Raw genomic sequence first — 24,811 nt, 5'->3', positions numbered from 1 at the left:
GGTCTTTTGAGGAAACAGTATAAGGATCAATGGCAATGCTTTGATGACAAGTGGGGGTACGTGAAAGGAGGCTATATTTATGCTGCCATTCTCTTCACTCTGGCCAGTCCTACCAAGGATACTCTATGCTATGGGGCAAGGTGAAAAATAGCGGGGACCAAGCTGTTGGGGACAGAAGAGAAGGAAATGAAAAATCCAAGTGAAGCCAGTGGAAGGCAGTGCCTACGCTATCCGGATTACATAATTCTTTCTGGTGGCCATTTGGATATGAGGAAATATCTATGTATTCAAATAAGGTTATACCAAAAAAAATTGAAATTCAATTAAAAATTTAAATCATGGATTTTCCACAACTAAACATACTATTTTTAAACTCAACATACTATTTATGATTACTTAAAACTTGCATTTCTTCTCAGGAGCAATAATCTAATGAGTGCATAATACTACTGTATCAGTAACAAGAACAAATACTTTTGCTTTCATTTTCCTCTTGTATGAATATAGTAAATAACAACAGACCTGCTGTAGCAAGTATAACTCATTGGTATAATCTAGGTATTTTGAGAAATTCCTTAACATTCTCAGGCCACTAGACCATTAGGGTAATTCATTACTATAGAACACAATAAGATAGTACCTTCTTACAAACGCTTCAGAAAACTGAGAGTACATACCAAAATCGAATGTATGCATACTCATGACTCAGCAATTCCACTCCCAGGTATATATTCAACAGAAATGCATATATACACTCACCAAAAGACATGTATACGAATGTTCTCCACAGTATTATTCATAATAACCCAGAACCAGGAACTCCTCAACTGCCCATCAATGGCAGAATGGATAAATAAATTTTGGATATAATATAAATAGATAAATTAATGGACTATTATTCAGCAATGAGAATGAATGAACTACAAATATTCACAGCAAATGAATGAATCTCACTCTGCTAGACTGAAAAATGGTCTCCAAAGATATCCATGATCTAATCCCTGGAACCTGTGAATGTTACCTTATATGGCAAAAGAGACTTTGCAGACGTGATTAAATAAAGGGTCTTGAACAGGGAACATTATCCTGGATTATCCAAGTGGGCCCTAAATGTAGAAGCAGAGGAAGATTTGACTATAGAAGAAGAGATGATGTGATGACGAAAGCAGATGCTTTGAACATAGAGGAAGGGTCCACAGGCCAAGGAATACAGGCAGCCAAAGGCAGGGAAACAAATTCTCCACTCAAAACCAGCAGATTCAGGAACGAACCCTGCTGATACCTTGACTTGGGCCTAATGAAACTACTGATTTTGGATTTATAATTTCCAGGAATGCAAGAAAATAAATTTGTATCGTTTTAAATCACTAAGTTTGCGCTAATTTGTTAACAGTGGCATCAGGAAATCAGTACACTCACAAATATAATGATGAGTGAAAAAAGAGTATATTATGTGTAAGTGCATTTACATAAAATAAAAGACAGACAAAACTCACCTATGGGTTTAGAAGTCAGAATAGTAGTTACTTCTGGGGAGGAAGAAGACAATGTTAAGCGAGGGGCAAGATGAGGGCTTCTGGGGGACTCACAATGCTCTGTGTCTTGATCTGAGGGCTACTGACATGAGTATATTTAATTTGCGAAAACTCTTATTTGTGTACTCTTCTATATGTATGGTATACGCAGTTTTAAAGATTGGTACCTCTCAAAACTTATCAATCTGATAGTCCGGTGAAAAAAAAAGATATATGTTCAAGGAGGTGGGGAAAATACTTACTAGACAATAACTTTATTTCTCAAGCACCCTAAAGATTTGGTTCTCTCTCCACAAGATTTAAAAAATCTCAACAGACAGAATATTATAGTGACTTTTAAATGCTGGAAAATAAGCAAAAAGTAAAACATTGCTTAATTAGCTTTGTTATGCCTGGATCCTAGGACTGTAAATTACAAAAACACAAGTAAAACCAAATTTTCTGAAATAACAGTAAACAAAGGAGAAAGTCAGGTACTATATACAAATAATCAAAGTGTCTTTTGGGCCTAAGATTCTTGAAACTAGTAAAAATGTTAATTTTTTTTTTTTTAATTTTTAAATCTCCTGCTGTTAATCTGTATAGATAATTGAATATAAAAACAATTTATAAAACACATCGGGATTTTATTGCTTGAAGAATACAGCATATGAAATCACAAGAATGTCAAAATGAAAAGTCACTAGGCTTCGAACATATAATACATTATCAGATGCAGTAAAATACTAATTAACCTGAACTCTGCATCAGGAAAAAAAAAAGGTGTGGAAAAATATCTAAGTTGTTTACTTAAGAAACAGATATACTTAAAACAGAAAGTATAAGGATGTTACAGTACAAATTAGAAAAGCCAACACTTATTAACTTATTATTTCTTAGACTAGACTACCTTTGGTACTTAAACTTTAAAAAAAACAATCCCTTCTATGTTGTCCAAAGCACTTCATGGATGCAATATCAACTTGAACTTAAAACATTCAGCAAGATTAACCTTTTCATGGCATGGAGGAAGTATATTTAATAAATGTATGACAATATTTCACTTTTACTAAAACTGCAAAATATGATCATTAAGAAGTCCAATACTTGTAAACTTTACTTATTTAGCTCTCCAATTAAAATTGGAATCCTGGGAGCCACAATCTATCCTTGGGCTTGGTGAATACAGAAATTTAAATGATTTGGCAACTGACACAAGAATTTAGATTACTTCATACTATCTTAAGTGGCTTTTCCATTCTGTGTCCAAAATACAAACAATATGCCATTTCTTCAACATACTGGATTCATACAAAAATCACTACCATACTTTATTTATCGGAACCAAATTAAAGCTTCTCTGTTTTAATGAGCAGGTTGAAACTATTTATGTTTCATATAAGGCTGATCAGTTACGACACACTTTCTTAAACAAAACCAATCACTTTTTAAAGCTATCACTCAATTACGATGAAGGAGACAATGATGTCATTTCAAAAGGAAGCATTGGACATTCTAGGCCATCTAGTCAAGAAAATGTAAAAGTAACACTAAAAACAAACAATAAGTAAACTATAACTACAAGTTAAATTATAAAAAATTCCTCTTTTATAGCAAGCATGCTCATTAACTTTCATTTCTTTCCCCCAGCAAAGGTTTGAATATTTATGAGGTTTATACCTCAGTTAAACCAACGGAACCTAAGCAATTGTTTCACAAGTTCCAATAAACATGGATGGACTAAGCAAGTAATACTATTAACAATTATTGGAGTGAAATAGGAAGAATCATGACAATCCTCAAAATTGGGCAGCCTCTGAAATGTAATAGTATAGCTCAAGATGAACTACACCATAATAAAACTGTAGTTTTTAGCTCTACATAAAACAAAATCAAAAACATAACCCACCAAATTTATATAGCTACTGTTGAACATATTCCTTCCTAGTTTTTGAATGTCTCATTTTGAGATTTTTTTCAAACAAGTGTATTTATCTGAGCATATATACTTATTGCCTGTATACACTCATTTTAAAAGAAAAATTCAGATACTACATAAATGAAGTCTTTGTTTTTTCACCAACCTGATCTAATGCCCACTGCATTACAGAGCACCACTCCCTCAATAACGTAAAATTCCCAATTTTAGGTTTAGTTAAAAGGGCAGAGGAAATGCAAATGCAGATTTAGAGTTTCTGTATAAATTTCACTGTATTTTTATAAACTTGAAGTTTTCTGTAACACTGTTTATTGATCAAATAAAGGACTCACTGCTATCTAAAATTTCATAAACACCATTAAAAATTCAAAATTGATATTATACTGAATCTTAAATTTTCAATAGTTCAAAGAGACAGTTTTTACATGAATAGCACACAATAGATGACAGTTAACAGCAGACATCCCTAGAATACCAATGGCAAGTCCACCAAGATGCATACAAAATTACAGATAAGCATTTCTTTCACTGCTTTCTTGTGCAAGGAAAAACATTTATAGAGGAAAGAGAAACTCAGCTGGTGAATTTCAGATATCATCATCATCTTCTTCATCCTGAGAAGACCCTGCCTGGTTGGATGCACTGGCTGAGGCAGCAGCAAGCTGTGCTTGTTGGGCAGCCTGCTGCATTTGAAGCCATTCCTGCTGGGCCAATTCTGCTTGTTGCTGTCTAGCCTAAACAATAAAAACATAAAAACAATGTTTTTAAAACTCACAACATATATACTTTGGTTAAATGTATATTAAGCCAATTACAGATTTAGTCATTATCAAGTTTGGATATTTTCCAACCACTATATAATTGTATATCTGGAGAATGTGAACTCTATAAGAAAACATGGAGATTGCTTCTCTGTCAACTCTCTAAGGAGAGTTTCCAAAACTTAGTTCTCTTATAGATAGCTCCATTTTATGCCACATAATTTATGACCTTTGACAATAAGCTGAAAAATTAGACAGGAAAATCACAACATTCTCTCTCTGGTTCCTTTCCTCATGTTTTCTCTCTTCATTTCACTTGATTCTTCTGTCTTCGCAACTTACAGTTTTGATGTAAATATTTTTCAATCTAAAAATTATTTCTGTAGTCCTTTAGTACAGTAGCTCTAACTCTTATGCAAAAGTACTATACATGAATACAATAGCTACCTTGATATTTCTTTTCAGTTCCTATCACAATTCCCTACCCTATATATATATATCTCTCCCTTCCTCTCCCCTCACCTAAATACACACACACACACATCCTTCCCATAAACACACCAGTGAAAAGACACTTATCCAGGACTGATTTTAAGTGGGATAGTTAAAATCCATTTATTTGATATATCCTCTATATTAAAAAAAAAGGATTTTAGGGCCGGCCCAGTGGCGCAAGCAGTTAAGTGCGTGCGCTCTGCTGCGGCGGCCTGGGGTTTGCCGGTTCGGATCCCAGGCGCGCACCAACGCACTGCTTGGCAAGCCATGCTGTGGCAGTGTCCCATATAAAGTGGAGGAAGACAGGCATGTATGTTAGCCCAGGGCCAGTCTTCCTCAGCAGAAAAAAGGAGGATTGGCAGATGTTAGCACAGGGCTGGTCTCCTCACAAAAAAAAAAAAAAAAAAAAGGATTTTAGAAACCAAGATGTATACATATGTATTACATGCACTGTTACAACAGCTAAGGCCCCTTCTCAATTTATATGCAGTGTTGCAATAGCTAAGGCTCCTTCCCAGTTTATTCATCTATTAGCAGAAAAACCGCACCAAGAAGGGGAAAATAAATCCGTTCTTGAAAAGATCATATAATTTCCTGTTAGACTCTACCACAACAATGTTGTTTCTCCCTCTCTGCCTTTTCTCAGAATTGTTCTTTAAGCCTGGCTCATACCCTCCTTATGCACGGCCAATTCCTAGTCATCATTTAAAACATAAATCAGTTAGTCTTTCTTGACCCTTCTAGATCATATTATGTGCTCTATTATTATATGCCATAATTCTCTATGAATTCCCATAACTATCTACTTTGTTTTCTAATTTATCTGAGTATATATCTGTTTTTTCCACTTGAGAATAGAAACTGTTTTCATATTCACTGTTGCAATCCCAGCACATAGGCCCCCAGTACTTTCTAAATGAATGTTTTGTGGGAAAACAGTGATGCACAGCACATCCTCTAACACTAAGATTTACCATGTACATTCCTAACTTTTCTTAATAATCTGTCATGAATTTATTATCCAAACATCTCTAGAGAATTCTTTTTTTTTTTTTGTGAGGAAGATCAGCCCTGAGTTAACATCCGTGCTAATCCTCCTCTTTTTGCTGAGGAAGACTGGGTCTGAGCTAACATCTATTGCCAATCCTCCTCCTTTTTTTTACCCCCCAAAGCCCCAGTAGATAGTTGTATGTCATAGCTGCACATCCTTCTAGTTGCTGTATGTGGGACGCGGCCTCAGCATGGCCAGAGAAGTGGTGCGTCGGTGCACGCCCGGGATCCAAACCTGGGCCGCCAGTAGCGGAGCGCGCACGCCCAACCGCTAAGCCACGGGGCCGGCCCATTTCTAGAGAATTCTAACCCAGTCATTATTATACTTTAAAAAAATCATTTAATTGTACCAATTAAGTCCAAATTTCTCAGCCTAGAGTTCAAGGTCCTCTAAATTACTGCCTGCCCCAACCTATCCCTCTAATTTTTTGAAACATGTACTTTCTGCTCCCAAAAAAACCTAGAACATAAAATGTTTCCCAAATATACACCATACCCTCCCATTTCCACTACCTCATGCTGATATTCATTCTATGTGAAATTTCCTGATTTTCACCTACTGAAATTCCACTCTTTCTTCAAGTCAAACTGAAATACTATTTTCTCCATTAAGTTTTTTCCCAGTTCCTCCCAGTATCACTCAGAGTCTAATCAGAAGATAGAAGTCACACTAGTTAGGGGAACAGAAAGAATGTAATATAAAGGATTGTTAACCAAGTATAAAGTTGGTAACTAGGTAATTGGAAAAGCAAGAAAAAAACACTAAGATCACACAGGTGGCAACTACAGGAAGCAGCCACCAACCCTAAAACTGGGAAGAGGATAGAATTCTTAAAACTTAGAAGCTTAGAGAAGCAACCCATAGAACTGAAACTCAGACCTCGGAAGAAGGGGTATAGATTGGCTGGTACTAGCATCTTTGAGCTTGGAGGAAGGCTCTAAGGTTTGAGACCGACAATCCTGAGGAAAGGGATGAATGCTTAGGCTGATTCTGTAAGTATTAGAGAAACTGCAAACTAGATTCAGTTCCTGCTACAGGAAAAAACTGATGCAGCCAGGGGAAGAAGCATTGCTAGTTGCTCAAAGGAACTCAAAGCCAACAGGAAGTAAAAGAAAGGAGCCCAAGTGCTGCCTTCCTCCTCCAGCCTTGCAATCTCCCTTCTAGAGCCCCATACTGGCAGTAGACTCTACCAGAAGTTAGCTAGAAAAGCAGAAATGTGGTTTGCAGAGTACTAGGCCCAGTCACAAAGTGGAGAATAGAAAGGTGGTTTTCAGGCTCAGACAATTGCTTAGGAACTGGCACACTCCTACATGACCAAAATCTAACGTGAGGTCTCTGTACTTGTGATCTCTTTACATCTTCCTCGTGAAAGTAGTTAGCCTCATATTACAGTTGTTAGTGTACCTATATTATATCTCCCCTACAAGACGAAAATTTTTTTTGTTTAGGAAATGAGAAACCAGGTATCCTCTCTAATAACAACTTTCATCCATTTTTATAAGGAAATATGGAAAATAGTTATTCTACAGGCATATTTACTTTTTGGGTGTGTGTGTGAGGAAGATTAGCTCTGAGCTAACATCCGTTGCCAATCTTCCTCTACTTTATATGGGACACCACCACAGCATGGCTTGACAAGTGGTGCATCTGTCCGCGCCCAGGATCCGAACCTGCGAACCCCAGGCCGCCAAAGTAGAGCGTGCCAACTTAACCACTATGTCATGGGGCCCCCATATTTACTTTTATACTCAGAGTCCAAAATAGACTAAGAGAGCTTCACAAAAAACAATTTAAGAGTTCATAAGAAAATTATAGGGCAAACCAAATATGTGAATTTAATCAATTTAAGAATACCTACTCTTGGGGGCCGCTCTGGAGGCATAGTGGTTAAGCTTGTCAAGCCATGCTGTGGCGGTGTCCCATATAAAGTAGAGGAAGATGGGTACAGATATTAGCCCAGGGCCAATCTTCCTCAACAACAACAACAACAACAACAACAACAAAAAGGATTGGCAACAAATGCTAGCTCAGGGCTAATCTTCCTCACACACACACAAAAAGGAATACCTACTCTGTGGCCTAATCAACTAAAACCAGGTAAAATTTCATGGCACAAGAAAAATTTCAAATAATTTCAAGTCTCTACACAGGTTTTATTGCAAAGGTGCTTGATCTGGTAGTTTATTCAATGATTTGCAAAGACATGTACTGGTTACATTTAAAATTTAACTGACTTTTAGGTACCATGACCCCATATCAGCTCCCATACATTTCTTTCTGAACATAAAACCTTTTTTATGCCTTTAAAATCATTGCTGATTGATAAATTTTATGTGTATTTATTTCCACAAATTAAATTCTTCAATAGTATTTATTCTTATTTCCTTTTTCCCTCTTGCCTCTTACCCAACCCATCCCAAGTATTTTCCTTGTAAAATGGGAGTGTGAAAGAGAAGTGGGCATATACTTGTTAATTCATTTCTTCTTTTGGAGATTTTCATTATGTTTTAAGATTCTCACTCCCACATACTAAAATGACTCATTTATAATTTACAGTTAACTTTAATCTCGATATATTAATGGGTCCCCCTTTCCAAATATTTGCTGCTATTGTGTCAGTATTTAAAATCTAAAAGATAAAATGAAAGTGATGAAAAAGATGTTATATTTACTTATCCGTTCTGTTCATATTTAGGACTTAAGTACTTTCTGCTCTGGGGAAGAAATACTAGGCAGCTGCTATAATTTTACCTCTCTGCTGATTTTCCTCACAAGAGCAAAGAAATACTAGGGGATCCTCATCCACAGGTCAGTGTTAATCATATTTTCCTTATATGCCACTCATCATAAAATCTGATATAGTATTTTCTGACTAGCCCATCGTTTTAATCTTAAGAATGTTTAGGTATACTTTCCATGCTTTCAAATTGTCATTCTGTCAAAAAAGCATCAAAGTAAAATCTCAGTAGTTATTTGGAGTTGTTCTCCTTAGAAAACAGGTTACTGCAAATATTTACTTTTTCTATAAAGTAAATAACTGGCCAAACAGAGTCAAGCTGGCCAGATCTAAACATCCGACTCTATGATCAAACAATCAGCCACAGAAAGAAAATCTTTTGGGTAGGTATGTTGATTTAGGAAATGATTTCAGAAACTAGTATGATTTCTGTTAGCAAATAGGGTAGGATTCAGATAAAAATAATTTAAAATGATTACTTACTTTTGCAAATAATTCCTGTTGCTGTCTTAATAACTCTTCTTCAGGAATGCCCAGGTTTTCCAAACGAGAACTGGCCTTTCTTCTTTTTAATGCTACAGTCTTGCATTCTTGTAAGACTTCTTTTACTTCACTGATATAAGAGCCAAAGCCCAAACTTTCTAGTGCTAGGGAAATGAAAACATAAAAGAGTGATAAAACATAGCTTTTCCTCTACCTATGGAATGTTAAGTTTTTGTAGGGTGTTTTTTGGAGGGGGAAGTTGCTGTTTTCTAATAATTTTTACCTATTTTATAGTTGCACAGCAATCATCTGGATGGCTAAGACAAAATATCTTGTCAACTTTTTTAATACTAGATTGCAAAATAGTTAAAACTTAAGGAACATTTCAAGGCACAGGCCTTCACTTTTCCTTTTCTTTCTGACTAATTTAAAAAAAAAAAAAAGCATTTCCGGTGAGGAAAAAAAGGTCCAATGTAAGAACATGTGGTTTTAGTAAGAAAACATTTTTCCTATACCACTCAGTAAATCAAACTCAAGTCAGTCACTTTCTGAAAGAAAACAAAAAAAGCAAGTATTTGGAATATATGTGTTAATAACATATTTTGCACCATTTGGCTTAGAAAAAGTAGGCTGGTAACACATGCTCTGAGTTTCAGTAGGATAGGATGAAAGAATAGATAAGTTCTTTTGTCCAATATCAACAGGAAACTATTTTTAGCAAAGACATTCAAACTGCCAAGTTAAGAAATAGCGGTGGAAATAACTTATGAAATTCAGCATTTATATTCAGCGAACAAATTTCCCTTGAAAATAAAACTTAACAGGAAGCATTATAAAAGCTTTTTAAGTCATGTGGCAGAAAAATTGGGTAAAGGAAGACTATAAGTATAGAAGAAGCATTAACAAAAAATTCTCTCCCTTTATTTTTTTACATTTAGAAAGAAAATTTTACAAGAAAATAATGCACTCTCTAAATGCCTTCTGTAATCCAGAAAGATAAGGCATAAAATATCCTTTTGGCTCATAGTGTTTAAAACTATATTTTAGTGTTTTCTATATGTTGACTAATGCCCCAAAGGCATATTTTGTTTTCTGAGCCAGTGATGAAACACAGGTAGTAAAAAACACAATAAATGAACTTAATGTAGTTCATCAGTTCTTGCAGTCTTTCAACAATTATGATGAACCAGACTGCCCTCAGCAAAGACGCTCTGAATTCTAATTTCAGGGACTTGCTCTTCAGGGAGAACACCAAATATACCTTTACAAATCCACATTCCCATGTAAGAGGCAGTTTTTAAGACATTTTCAATGATTTACAATTTTAATTACTTCAAACGTTAAGCTGTTTTCATCAACATTCTTTAGAAATAATCTGATGCCAAAAAGCAAAGTACTATTATTTGAATTTTCATTAACTTACTGATCCACTTTACCCCCCAAAAAAACTTCACTAAGGCATTACTCTGAGTTCTGTATATTAAGTTAGCCACCACATAGTCCTTGGCCTCAAGAAGCTTGGGGTATAAGTGGAAAATTAAGTGAACATCAGACAGCCTTGCATTTTTCACTTGAATTATCAGACTGATTACTTTTTAAGCATCAATGCTAGAAGTCAAAGGTTTTATCTTTTCTCTTTTTAAAGGCATAAGTATAGTAAAGTATTTTCAATAATACTGGCTGGAGACAATACCAAAGGAAACCAAGTGAATGGCTTAAGGTTTCCTGCCACATTCTAAAGAAGGTCTTATTTCCTTAGCCCTACACCAAGGTTCTCGAGGATCTAGCCCCATCTACATTTCCAGCTTTATTTCTGCCAATAAATCTCCGTATACTTCTGCTAAATCTGACTGTTCAATGTTTCCCAACAGGCACCAGTTTCCTACATTCATGCTGATGGTAATGCATTCAAGGCCCAGATCAAACTCCATCTTCAAGAATTAAGCTTGCCTGATTCTCCTAGACAGAAGTAATCTCCCCTCTTTTGACATCAGATAGACATAGAATTTGAAACTTGGTTGTCATTGTATTTGTATAACCTTGGATACACTGCTTAATATCTCTAAGCTTCAGTTTTCCATCTCTAAAATGAGAATAGCATCTATTTCATAATATCTTTCCACAACAAGAAGCAGTATAGCGGTTAAACATGCAGGTCCTAAGGCTGCCAGGGACTGACCCCTAGCTCTGCCTCATATTAGCTGTGTGACCCTAGATAAGTTCCTTCACCTCCATGCCTCTAAAACAAGAATAACAGTACCTACATCTCATCAGATCAGGTTGCTGTGAAGAATACATGAATTAACATAAATAAAGAGGTTAGAACAGAGGCTGGCCCATAGAAGGAGGAAAATAAAGTATTCACTATCATATTTTTATTAGTTTTAGGGTTGTAGGAATGAACAAGTAATTAATCTAAAGCATTTAACACAGTGCCTAGCACATAAGAGTCACTTAACCAACTGGACTATGTATTATTCATCTTTATTTTTCCTCTTACATTTAAGAGTACTCTACCAAGTGTACAGGACCTAAATAAATGTACAGCTATGCATTATCACACCTAAATTCAAAATGAACAAGTATATATTTATAATATAAAATATTAAATTTACAAAATTAACAAATCAACAAAATGGAGAAACTCTTCAAATTACTACTCTAGTCTAGTAATTCACAACATTACTAGATAGACATTAAAAAAATCCAATCTGAACTACCTTTAACCGTGGAGAGCTTGGGTTAAAAATTCAAACAAAAACAAAAACAAACAAAAAAAACTTCACCTTTAAAAACATCTAAAGTTGAGAACATTGCTTTCAAAAAATTTGCAAGTAAATCCAAGATTAATATTTAATATTATGCAAAGAGCATGTATATGCAAATAAAATAAAATAAAATGGTTCAACAGGAGCAGCCATAAATTTAATTAAATTAATTAATTTCAAAACCTGCATTGACTTTAATCTAAATTTTAAACATTTTGGCTAACAGATATCATTAACTCGACATAGTATCTTCTAAATAGAAAGATATTTTACATCATTTGTTACCATGTAGTACTAATCATTTCCATTTCACACAAAGGAGAATCTTAAACGATAAGGGAAACGGCTCCTAAGCGGGGCCACCATTTACAGCTGTGCATGTTGTTCAGTGTACAACAGTACCATATATATAAGGAGGGCCATTCATACTATAAACATAATAGATTTGAATGTTTATTATGGTGCTTTTCCTGGCAGATGGTAGTAAAGGTTTTTAAGGAAGGAGTGCCTCTTCCTAATGTGTACAAAGGGACTTTATGGACTGTTGATGGTCCTGGCTCTAAGGATCTCAGAGTAAAAGCCAAAAAAGAAAAATAATTTTTAAAAAATTTGTGGGTAAAACACACACATTACTTATTCCTCAGAGGTCTGCCCGCTACTCCTTCCCATCTATCTTAAAACTACACCCAGAAAAGTGCATGGTATATTAGGGAAAAAAAAATACTTAGCACATTTTTCAATTTAAAAGACAGACGTTAACAAGACAGCCACTTAAAAAAAAGAGAAAAGGAAAAATTTCCACCCAGTAACAATAATTTTAATACAGGCTTATCTTATTGTACAAAAGCGATATAATCCTGAAAAGTTTTGTTATAACAAGAATTTGTGTGAATTACTTTATACTTCAATGCATAATGCATATTTTCATTAAAAAAAATTAAAATATATAAAATAGCATTCTCAAATTTCTCTATTTTCTTTTGTTTGTATGTTGCGGGGAGGGGAGTGATGTAGTTCACTTAAAATACATGAAGAGGATGCAGGCCAAAGTGACTTCTTGGCTAATTAGTCTGGCAAACGTTTCTGAAGACCCTTAAGAACCATGTCCTCTATGGTATCACTACTCCTGGGAATCTGGGACAACAATGAGAGACTGATGGCAAAGGAGGAATCACGTATCATTCAACTTTATATCCTTAGCAGTATCTAGCACAATGCCAAGTACATAGTAGTATTCAAAAGTAACTGTTGTGTGGCAGAAGGAAAACAAAAGATCTATCAATTTTAAGGAAAATAATAAAATCCTAACTTGGAAAACATCCGATTATATGATCAATTGTGCAACGCAAATTACATGTGTCCCTTTGGAAAAAATATTAGTATGATTTTTTAGGCAATATAATATCATTCTCATTCTTATTACAACTTCTCTGCAACCACTCAGATCTTCTGATTTCAAAACCACTTCACATGCACTTTCCCAAATAGACTGTGGTTTAGGCTTCAGAGCAAAGCTACTCAAAGTATGGTCCTTGGACTTGTGCCAGACCTGTTTGTAATGGTCTGCTCTGAGTTAAGAAGGGAAATTCAAAGCAAGCATTTAAGAATCTTAAGAGCAAAACTGCAGCTATGTAAGGTGATGACTATGTTAGCTAACCTTATTGTGGTAATCATTTCACAATATACACATATATCAAATCATTACATTATACACCTTAAATTTACACCAATGTTATATGTCAATATCTCAATAAAGCTGGGAAAAAAAGAAACGTCATAACAATTTGACAGAGTAACTTTATGTCTACTGAACCTAATGACAAAAAAATAAAGCTTTATTTATGTCTTTTTTTTTCCATTTTGTTTTTCTAGTGATCCATTTTTATTGTATTTTACAAAAGTATCAGTGTGAGAGGGACCGGAATTTTTAAAAAGTTCTTCAACATAAATAGCTTGGAGCAACTCAACTGCTGAAGAAGCAAATCCTCAGAGACTTTTTCAAACTTTCACTACTTTCAGTTACTATTCTTATAAAAGTGAAAAAAAAAAAACGTAGCAAGAGATTAAAAATGCAGAAAGAAAGGAATATCACTTAAAATATTCTTATTTATACTTTGGCTTTACAAATGGCATCATGATGTAAGGTTAAACATAAGACTTTCAGCTTTATATTTTAATCAGTACCACTATAAATTTTTTAAATTATTATTTATTGTAGCATATTTCATGTAAAGTTCTCAACCTTGATTGATTCTCAATAATTGCAAGTTATACCTGAAACCATTAAGTATTACTTATACATAAATGGGGAGACCTTTAACAGATATGCCTAAGGCCAAAGACTTTCCAGTACAGAACTTGCAGCTCTGGACTCTCAAGGTCAATTGTTTCCATAATGCAACAGAACATGTTAGAACTCATTTAAGAATATATGTTCACAGAAACCAGCAATGGAATAAAAGGAATACGTTTATAACTTAGAACTCGCTCTATTTGTGTATATGTAATCTTCAGTACAAAGTCCACTTTCTTAAACTCAAAATAAGCAAAACATTTAGAAAAAAATTTTTAAAAATAAGCTATAGTATTTCACAAATTTACTGGCAATAAAATTATTTCAACTTTAACTTGCATTTCACAGAACTGCCTCAAATGCTTAATTTGCTCTGACAAAGCAAAGTGGCAAGTGAACAAGTGAGATGTCCTGAAGCAAAGTCTAGTTCAATAACTTATTACTAAAAAATCCAAACTTCAACATGTGAGAATCATACCACTTTAAAATGGACATTATTATTCCACTTGGATATATTCTACATTCCTCAATAATCAATGCTGATAGAAAATTGTAAAAAAAGTCCCATCTATCATGATTTACCTAGATTTCCAGTTAGTCTTTACAAATATACTTTAAACACCTAAAAAATACAAATCTTAAGGTTTCTTTAAAAAAATTTTAACCACTCAAGACAAAAATTCTTTAAAATGATTAAGCAAATGAGATTTTCAATATATAAAATCTATTCCCCTAACTGGAGAGAATTTTGGACAAAATTGTCCTTATCCACTTAACAATAGCAATGTTACAAGAAAAAAAGGTAAATTTATAAGACTATAACAGGTCAATACATGATTTTTTAAAATTAATATGTAAATGATCTTCAGGACACAAAGGAAAATGCTTTCACTGTAACTTTCTGACTCATACATTAAACTGAATTTAGCATATTCCAAAGTTGAGCTATTTAGCATACTGCTTGCTACAGCTGCACTTTTATTCCATCATGTCAATCAGAAATCTAAATATATCCTAGAAAAGAATAAACTCTACCCAAGAAGACAGATTGTAATATGTTATTCGATTTTTGGAACGATCCCCACTTCTGTGGTATAAACAAATGTTCAAGCAGATCCTTTAGAAATCTTTTGCAATTTTCATTAGAAAGGCAATGTTGATAAAAGACCTTTTTTCTTTTTTATGAGCTGTAAAAGAAAATTATAGCTATCCGTGTTGGATAATCTTGCGAAAGACATGACAACAATCACACATGCAATGTAAAAATAAAAACACAAGAAGAAAAAGAGACAACTTGGCTTTCATTTTACTTACCAAGATTCAGCACACCAAACAAGTAGGAAAAAAATACTAACTTTAAAATCAAATATGCTTTTTCCTAGGGATTTTTTTTCTCCCTCTGTACTGAAATGGAAATGGCAGAGTATATTTTAAATCTACCTTCCACACATCATCAAGGATCAAAAATGAATCATTTAATCCTTTTGTCAATATTGACAGTAAAATATTGGATGCGGTGAACATGAACAGATGTGTTCTCTATTTCAGAATAACACAAAGCCACCTTTTAAAAAGTTAAATTATAAAAATAAAATGGTAGACAACCATCTGCTTACCAAAATGATTAAAATTAACCATGATTTTTTTCTGACTTCAAAAGCAATCAAGAAATTGTTAGAATTTTAATTGGATTATCATAAAAGGCAATTTATCACCTCAAATTGAATGCAACTTTTTCATAAGAGTATATTTAAGCGCTTCCCAAAACATTATGACAAGTAAACATGTCTCCCCACCTCAGAAACAAACCATCAGAATACAGTCCCCCCAATGACTATTACTGGACTAAATTCTTTCCAAGATAAGACAGAGGGCACTGTTAAAACTTTCAGAAGTGCTGTTCAATAAAAGCATCAATAAAAGCTTAAGCAGATACATCTAAATGGGAATGGCAGCAGGAAGGGACAGGAAAATGTTCCATGAAAAAAATCTCTTACAATCTTTCAATCCAAGCTTTAAAAACTTATCTCCATAGAACAAAGCAAGCTATATAAAAGAAAAAGAAAGATTAAAGAACATTCTACCCTTTTCCTACAGAACAGAACTGGAGTGCTTTGGTAACTTGTTGATGAACGGTAGGACTATTAAACCATTTTTAAAACAGAAAATATACTCTCTTTATTCAACATCAATAAACTTTACAACGTTGAACACATTCATATTAAGAATTTTTTTACTCATGTGTTCAGAAAATTCATTTCCTCTACATCGGCGAAAAGGTCGGGTGAGGAAGAGGTGCTGTCTCCACTCGTGCTTGAAGTTCCTGTCTGAATTTCAATTTTCCAAGGGAGACTTCTGGGTTCATTTCTCAGTTGTCATGATCTAGGTTCCACTTTAGGCAGGCAATTTCTCAGTTGTCATGTCTAGGTTCACCTTCAAGCAGGCAAAACTCTTCTTGCTTCGGCTTACCTGCCTGTAAATTGAGATCACTACTAATACTTGACCTTTGGGGGATGTTAGCTGATTGCTAAATGCTTGCAATCCTTACTTGTCCTCGCTGGATGAAAAGTACCACGAGAATACTACATAGGGATCTTCTTAAGGCACCGGCTGCCTCCACGCCCGCGTGGCTTGTCTATTTACCAGTACTTCTCAGGGGACAGGAATGAAGGCTTTGACATGAACGGGTCACGCGACTAGCAGGCTGTCCCCGGACTCCCATTTAAACAAAATCCCACACATACTACGCCACTTACCTTGTATGACATGCTCTGGGGAGATGGTCTTCTTTTCCGACTTGTTGCAAATCTCATTGGCTTCAGAAGATATAAGGTGAATGAATTCAGTGCAGCAGTTCACCACCAGCTCCCGGGCATCGTTGGCCACCCGGACATTGGGGAGAGTCTCTTTGATCATCTTATTGATAGCAGCTCTGGGTATAGTGAGGTCATCATCGTTGCCAGATGAGGAAGCCATCGTATCTTCTCTCTCGCGCCCTGACTTTTAAAAACTCCCCAGCTCTGGTCCACTACTCCACGAAGATGTTTCAAAAGGCCGCCCTTGGAGAGAGATCCGGGGGCGCCGAGAAGAGGGTGCAGAAAATGAAGGGGTCGGGGGAGGAGCTCGAGAGGGCGGGGAACACCCGTGTGTGTGAGAGATTTAGGGCGAGGCTGGGAGGAAAGTCGGGGGCTGAGGACTCCGGGGACAGCACTGCTCAGGTCGGGGAGGGGAAGCAAGGTGGTCCGGAAATTTGAACACTGGGGAACCACCTTCGTGTCTCCTCAGACGGGCGGGCGCTGTCGCCTAACCGGTCCCCAACGGCGCCCGAGCACAGGCACGGTCCCGGGGCACTGGCCTCGCCGCGGTACCAGGCGGACACCCAGCGGGCTGGCTCTACAGAGCCGGAGCCCCCGCTGCCGCCGCCGCCAGCAGCCGTTGCCGCCGCCTCGGCCAAACCATCCTTCAGACACCAGCGCCGCCGCCTCACAACATGTCGGCCGCGGCCGCTGCTGGAACAGGGGCGGCCGCCCGGGAACGAATACGGACAGAGCCAGGCACAAGACGCCCGGCAGCGGCGGCCGCTGTGGCCGTTTAGCCCGAACGCAGATCGTGGAAGCCGAGGCCGCGGCAACGGTGGTCCCTCCAGAGGCCAGGGAAGAAGGTTTGCTGGAAGCCCCTCCCGACACCCTTTGCGCTACCGGAAGCCTCACCCCCCCCCCGTGTTCCCCCCGCTCCGTTCCAGACCGACTTCCGGGTCTGACTGCCGCCCTTCCCCCACCCGCGCCGGCGGGAACCGCCCGTCTTCGCCGCCAGCAGCTTCCGCCTGCGGCCGTCCCGGCACGCGCCCCGGGATCCCACCCCTTCACAGGGACCGTAGCCGGGCGAGCGCGCGCCTCGCGGTACCGGAGAACCCCGAGCACGCGCTTGCTCTGGGGCTGCGGCGCCGGACTCGGGGTGCGGTGGGTGGGTGGACGGGCGAGGGTAGATCGCCTGTAGAGTCTCAACCGGCTGAGGCCTCGAAACTTTCTCCCATCCACGTTTGAGGACAAAAGAGCGCAGGATTTCGTTAAAAGAACTCTTTCCTGTTTCTTAAGGAGCCCGAATTGGGCTTGGAAGGAAGAGGAAGGAGGCCTGGGCTCGGGAATGGGACGGGGGAAAGCAGAACCCCTTGTGCTTGTGTCTGCATCATTTGGAGGAAAAGCTTTTGAGGGTATCTAATAGGCGTTATTGGGATCAAAGCTCTCTATGGTCCTCCCCCTATTTTTTGGTTTTATGGGGAAAAAAAACATTCAGAGAAGTGACTTGCCCTTCCAGTCACTACTAATGGCTAAACCGGAAACCAGAAATAAGATCCAACTTAGTGGAAATAACGTAGCGTCCGATGAACCACGTTATGAGGTTGCGACTTAGTCATTTTTCATGTTGTATTGCACGTTGGCTTCTGGAGAGGGGGAAAAATAATACGTTTGTGTCTTAAGCAACTCTGATTTTTGCTTCTCTCCAGGGTGACTAATAATATCAACGTGTCAAGTTCTTCACAAAAATTGCATTATTTTTGAAAACTAAGTGTCATTTGGAAGAAGGGGTCGTGTTATAAATAGTGGGGTGTTGCAGTTACTAAAAAGTAAACGAGATACACTTTAAGTCCGTTTTTGCACTTTTTAGTTAATCAGATACATTGTTCTTGATACATGGAACAGCAACTGGCTTGTTGAAATGTTTTCTTAAAACGTTTTGTTTCAGTCTGAGAACCTAGATGTGGCACCTCGAGGAGACCTCAGTTAATTACACCGTTTTTTTCCATTTTGCATTTTCTCCAGTACAGTGATGGGTTCTTTAATTTCTGAAGTGTAGACGCTTGTATTTCAGTGCTACTAAGTTTAATCAAAACAAAACTTCTTTGATGAAACAGTTTTTTAAAATTTTCTTCAAAACAGGAATGTGAAACTGTTGGCTCAGTTGTTGGCTTTTTATGAAATGTTTTTGTAAGTCAGTTTACTGTTGGTTTAAATTTGTCTAAATTTATCTTGGCCTTACCAAGTTTATCAGTCTGAAAAAGCTAGCAAAAAATGTCTCCAGTTATCACATTGTCACTGACCCAAATCTTGTCGTTCCTGAAAAAGTGTTATAATGATAATTTTGCTTTTTTATCTGACATTTGTGCTATATAGACTTATAGGTTTATGATATGTGGTTCTGTAGACCACACGTGTTAAGTTGTTATTCCAGTGATAGTTTATCACTACAGGGTTCTCTGGTAGCGTAAGCATGGAATGTGTGGTCAGGAGACCTAGGTTTCAGTCCCAGTTTCTTGTTACTTTAGACAGGTCACTCTCTGAGCCTCATTTTCTTCAACTAGAAATGGAAGTATTATATAACTCACAGGATTCAAAGTCTAATGAGACTATATAAAAGTACGTTTAACATTATGAAGTATTATATAGGTGTTAGTGTTTATTTATTATCATCTTTATCAGGTCTGGGCAGTCTTCAAACAATAATAAACCATGCATAATACGGCTGAGAGAAAATGTAATGAAATATAAATAGTAGTGTGATATATCAGGAAATATGCTAATCTGGATCCCTTTATTTATTTATTTTTGTGAGGAAGCCCTGAGCTAATGGCTGATGCGAATCCTCTTTTTTTGCTGAGGAAGATTGGCCCTGGGCCAACATCCATGCCCATCTTCCTCTACTTTATATGGGATGCTGCCACGGCATGGCTCTATAAGCGGTATGTTGGCGCGTGCCCGGGATCTGAACCCTCGAACCCTGGGCCACCGCAGCAGAGTGTGCACCTAATGGCTGTGCTACCAGGCCGGCCCCTGGATCCCATATTTAAATAGTTGTTTATAGTACAATATATCCTTGTTATAAATAGGCTTTTAAAAACAAGGATAACATCTCCTTAATAAGCTTTAAGCGTTTTAGAGAGAGTGCATATATGCGAAACATTTTTTTCATGGTATCCTAAAATTCATGATATGAAAAGACACGTAATAGGGCTGTTTCTTATGAGTTAGGCTAACTCTACAGTAATTATCTTAAAATGTGTTAATTCAAAGATGCCCAGGTTTTCAGCTAAAATTACTGATCTATAATATTTGTAATTTGAAGCTTAACAGTTAACAAAAGCAAATACTACTCTCCATTATGCTAATTTGTCATTGCTAACACACCAATTGCTAGTTGGTGATAATACAAATTTAAAAAAACTAGCATCTATTATATACTTCTTTTGTGATTAGCACTATGCTAAGTACTTTTACCTGTATTATCTCATTTAATCCTCAGAGCAACTTTATTTGATAGATTCTATTTTAATCTCCATTTTACAGATAAGGAATTGAAGCTTGGAGAAGCTAAATAATCCCCTGGAAGTTAGTATAGCAGTCAGGATAGGCTAGATTATGTTGCAAGAACAAATAACCCCCAAATCTCAAAAGGTTTATTTCTTGCTCATGTTATGGGTTCATCATGGGTCAGCAGGAAGACATAACACACAGTAATCACTCAAGAATCCTTTGAAGCTATTGAGAAGAGGTAATGAAGGAACCTTGAAATATAGGCTTTTGATAGGTGGAGAGAAGAGAAGAAAGTATTTGTGTTCAAAGTAACAACATAAGGTTGTGGAAACAGAAATTGTTCTGTAAACAGTGAGGAGATCACCTTAATTGAAGTAAAGCATTTGTGTTGTACAGTAGTGAGAGAGAAGTGACAGAGCCAAACACTTGAGGCAGCAGAAGTCATGAAGTAATAGAAGCCAAAAGACAGAGCGAGGGAGAGGAGAGAGAAGTCAGTCAGTCAGTTAGTTATAACAAGAGCAACAGAAACAAGGAGAGAAGCTTCAGGGCCTCAGGTACTGGTGTCAGAGAGCCCAACAAAATAACTGGATCGCTAGAGTGTTGGTGTATTCTGCTTTTGAAAGAGACAGTAGGCCTCCATGAAGCAGTTTCCTGTGCTGCTTTGCTTCCTGTGTATCTTCATAATACTTTTCAAAAATCCTGGTTTTGTTCTTCTCAACTTGAAAGAGCCCAGTTAATTCAAGGGCTTTGGCTTCAGATCTGGGTTTGATCCCCATTCTGCTGCTTAACTAATTGTAACGACCAGGGTATTTAAGCTGTGTCTTGATTTTTCTCATCTATAGAATAAGGATAAAAATACCTGCTTCATAGGGGTGTTTTAAAGATCAAATGACAAAGTGTATACAAAAAAAGCCCAGAACTTAAATGCTAAATAAATGGTGGTCACTGTTAAAAAAAATAATCATTACACTGATGGTTATTACTCCTGGGAATGGAATAATGGAAGTGAAAAGAAAGGTGATTCCAAGAACTATTACACAGTGTTGGGGAAAAAAATGATAGTGTGGCTCCTAGATAGTCAAGGAAACAGATTAGTCAAATACAGTTAGAAGATTTTTAGCCTCAGAAACTGGGATTAGGGATTAGGGTAGTGTCCAAAACAGCAAAATTGAAAGGGAGCTATTTAGAGGAGAAGATGTGCTTCCTTTTGCACCTGTTTGTGTTTGAGGCCCCAGTAGGCATTTAAGGAAGTGATGTCCTATACGCAGTAGAAAGAGAAGACAGACAGCATCTGATTCCCACATTCATTCAGCAACTGAGTGTCTGCTGTCCTAAGTATGATGCGGAAGAAATAAAGATGAATACAACACCTTTCTTGTTTTCAAGGACCCTACAATCTGTTGGAAGAATCAGGATATAAACCAGATTGAAATGAAATACAGGATAACATAGGAACTAAGAGTGTGCAGAGGAAGGAGTGATTAACACACCAATTGTGAGGTACAGAGGGCTTTAGGGAGGAAGAGTGTGCAGAGGAAGGAGTGATTAACACACCAATTGTGAGGTACAGAGGGCTTTAGGGAGGACTCAGCATTTTAACTGAGGCTTGAAGATGGAGCAGAAATTTGATAAAGAAGGAAAGAGTATGCAGCTGAAGAAGAAACACAAAAGTATATCGTGAATTGGGAAATTAAGTAGCCTAGAGTGGCTCTGTTCATCATAGGGTATATAAAGAGGTGTAGAAAGATGTGCTGCAGGAAAAGTAAGTTAGGCCCAAAGGATAACAAATCTGTGCCTGTTATGAATTACACGCTGTACTAGAAGTTTTCATATTCACTATTTCACTTAATTTTCAGATAGTTATACAAATGGGTGTTCTGACAGGTAGGAAAACAGTTTTATTACAGAGGTTTGCTAATTTGTTTAAAGTATCACAGAAAATAAATAAGTAATGGAGCTGGAATTTGAAATCAGGTTGTTGTTTAACTCCAAAGCTTAGGCTATTTTCAATATGGTAACTATCTTTTAAAAAAAAAAAGTTATTTTCATTTTAGCACTTTAAAAATATAAAGCACTTTCATATATATTTGGTCTTTATTACTAGTCATTAATGCCATCTTGTGGATGGGAGAATCAAAATGCAGTGAGGTTATTCAAGGTCACAGAGTGAGTAAATGGCAGATTGGGAGTGCAACCCAGGCTTTCTGGTCTTTCCAACATTTTTTTTAAGGAGTCTGGATTTCTTCTGTAGGCAGTGGAAAGAGCCAGTGAACATTTTCGAGAAGGGGGATGACAAATATTTAAAAAGATTAATCTGGGATAGTGTGTGGGATGGACTGGAATGGAGAGGGACAAGGACACTAGTTATTAGGCTATTGCAAAAACAAGTTAATGATGTAGACCTGAACAAAGAGAGTTCAGTGACAATAAGATAGAAAGAACAAATCATAGGCATTTGGAAACAGTTTATAGGATTTAGCTCCTAATTGCGTCTGCAGTGAGGTAGGAGAAGTAAGTACTACAGAGCCAGTGAGTGGTTTGTTCATCCCTGCACCCCCAGGGCCGGCACAGCTCCCAGCGCGTTAGGCACTTAATAAATATTTGTTAACTCTGGAAGTAGATGAGGATCTTCAAGGATGGTAGAGTAAAAAAGAAGTCCAAAGACAGAGAGCAAAAAAGAAGAAAATATGGGGGGGCCAGCCCGGTCGTGTAGTGGTTAAGTTCATGTGCTCCGCTTAGGCGGCCTGGGGTTCACAGTTTCGGATCCCTAGTACAGACCTACGCACTGCTTGTCAAGCCATCCTATGGTGGCGTCCCACGTACAAAATAGAGGGAGATTGGCACAGATGTTAGCTCAGGGACAATCTTCCCCAAGCAAAAAGAGGAAGATTGGCAACAGATGTTAGTTCAGGGACAGTCTTCCTCACCAAAAAAAAAAAAAGAAGAAGAAGAAAATATGTCAGGGAATACTTGATAGAAACCAAGAAAGTATAGTGCAAAGGAAACTGTGAGGGAGAGTTGCAAGAGTGTGAGATGCCACAGAGAGGCACTGTTGGAAGGGGATCAAACATAGTGTCACTGAAGCAGAAGGTCAATAGGAAAGAGCAGAAGTCAACATGAAAACCGTTAAAGAGAGGAATGAGAAGAACCGCAGCCAAGGAGCATAGAGTACACTTTCAAAAAGTTTGGTGGTGAAGGGAAAGGGAGCAATGGGACAACAGCTTGAGGAAGAAGCAGAGTCAAGGAAAGAATTGCAAAGGCTAGAAGACGCATGTAGTTCAAGAGAAAAGAGCCAGTGGAGGGGGGTAGATTGAAAATATGAGCAAAATAAGGTCTTAAGGAAATGGAGGTGGATGAGATTGAAAAAGCACAGATGGAGTGATCAGGATTATATACACAGATCTGAGCGTGGTTCACAACGAGGAGTTTGAAGACAAGTGATTATAGACAGTGTTGCAAAAGGAGAGGAGCAGAAGAATAAGGAAGTCTTGAGAGAATGACCACAGGCAAGGGCAAAGGAGTGGTCAGAGAAATAGCGCGAGCTTGTATAAATTCACTGTCACATAAAGCGATGAGATTGTATAAATTCACTGTCACATAAACCGATACACAACTGGCAGAGTTTGAGAAAAGTAAGTAGCCAAAAGTATCAAGGGTTGCAGAGTAGGGAATGAGAACTGGCGATAGATGTTCATCCAGTGATATTTGTACAAGCAGTTCATGAACAAAAAGCTTGGAATTCCTTCTTTTGTCTATTCAGTTAAAGCTGACAAATTTCCATGGGTCAACTTTGCAACTAAGAATTTTTAAAGTGACTAACAAAACCCTTTGTCTATAGGTGATAAATTTAAAATGTGATGCAGGGCTTGGCTTAGTGGTTAAGTGCGTGCGCTCCGCTAGTGGCGACCCGGGTTCGGATGCCGGGCGCGCACTGACGTACCGCTTCTCCGGCCATGCTGAGGCCGCGTCCCACATACAGCAACTAGAAGGATGTGCAGCTATGACATACAACTATCTACTGGGGCTTTGGGGGGGAAAAAAAAAGGAGGAGGATTGGCAATAGATGTTAGCTCAGAGCTGGGCTTCCTCAGCAAAAAGAGGAGGATTAGCATGGATGTTAGCTCAGGGCTGATCTTCCTCACAAAAAAATAAAAAATAAAAATGTGATGCAAATAAATTTCTTTTAAATTATGTGATTTTGAATCTAATTCAATCATGCTAATTCAGTTTAAGAAGCATTTGAAGCAGATGGAATTAAGTAGCCCACTTCTGTAAATCACATTTATTCATTCATACATTGCTTTTATTCAACAAATCTTTATTGGATGGGTACAATATACTTTGTTAGGTACTGGGGATATGGCAATAGCAAGAAAGACACCATCCTGACCTTCACACCTAAAGAAATATTACCAAAGAAAAGAAAAAGCTGTATTTTGCCGTGTTGGTAATAATAGGAAAA

The 24,811-nt window shown here is 37.4% G+C and overlaps 1 protein-coding gene across 1 annotated transcript; it reads right to left on the bottom strand.

Annotated features, from left to right (window-relative positions):
- Nucleotides 1–1,770: 1,770 nt before the first annotated feature.
- DR1 (down-regulator of transcription 1) lies at nucleotides 1,771–17,730 on the bottom strand. The gene is made up of 3 exons (XM_058538556.1): nucleotides 16,798–17,730; nucleotides 8,981–9,144; nucleotides 1,771–4,187 (listed from the first exon to the last, which is right to left on the bottom strand). The coding sequence occupies exons 1-3, from the start codon at nucleotides 17,015–17,017 to the stop codon at nucleotides 4,041–4,043; spliced, it is 531 nt and encodes a 176-aa protein (XP_058394539.1). The 5' UTR covers nucleotides 17,018–17,730; the 3' UTR covers nucleotides 1,771–4,040.
- Between the last annotated feature and the right edge of the window lie 7,081 nt (nucleotides 17,731–24,811).

The sequence above is a fragment of the Diceros bicornis genome, chromosome 4 (assembly GCF_020826845.1).
Source record: "Diceros bicornis minor isolate mBicDic1 chromosome 4, mDicBic1.mat.cur, whole genome shotgun sequence".
In the NCBI taxonomy this organism is placed as follows: domain Eukaryota; kingdom Metazoa; phylum Chordata; class Mammalia; order Perissodactyla; family Rhinocerotidae; genus Diceros; species Diceros bicornis.
This window is presented reverse-complemented; position numbering and strand designations above follow the sequence as displayed.

What these genes read in the sequence shown, in the direction of transcription:
- DR1 (XM_058538556.1), bottom strand. Translation starts at nt 17,017, where the DNA reads ATGGCTTCCTCATCTGGCAACGATGATGACCTCACTATACCCAGAGCT. An exon ending in CCCAGAGCATGTCATACAAG is followed by an intron (nt 9,145 to 16,797) that starts GTAAGTGGCGTA and finishes TCATTTCCCTAG; the next exon opens with CACTAGAAAGTTTGGGCTTT. An exon ending in AACAGGAATTATTTGCAAAA is followed by an intron (nt 4,188 to 8,980) that starts GTAAGTAATCAT and finishes TTTATTGTTTAG; the next exon opens with GCTAGACAGCAACAAGCAGA.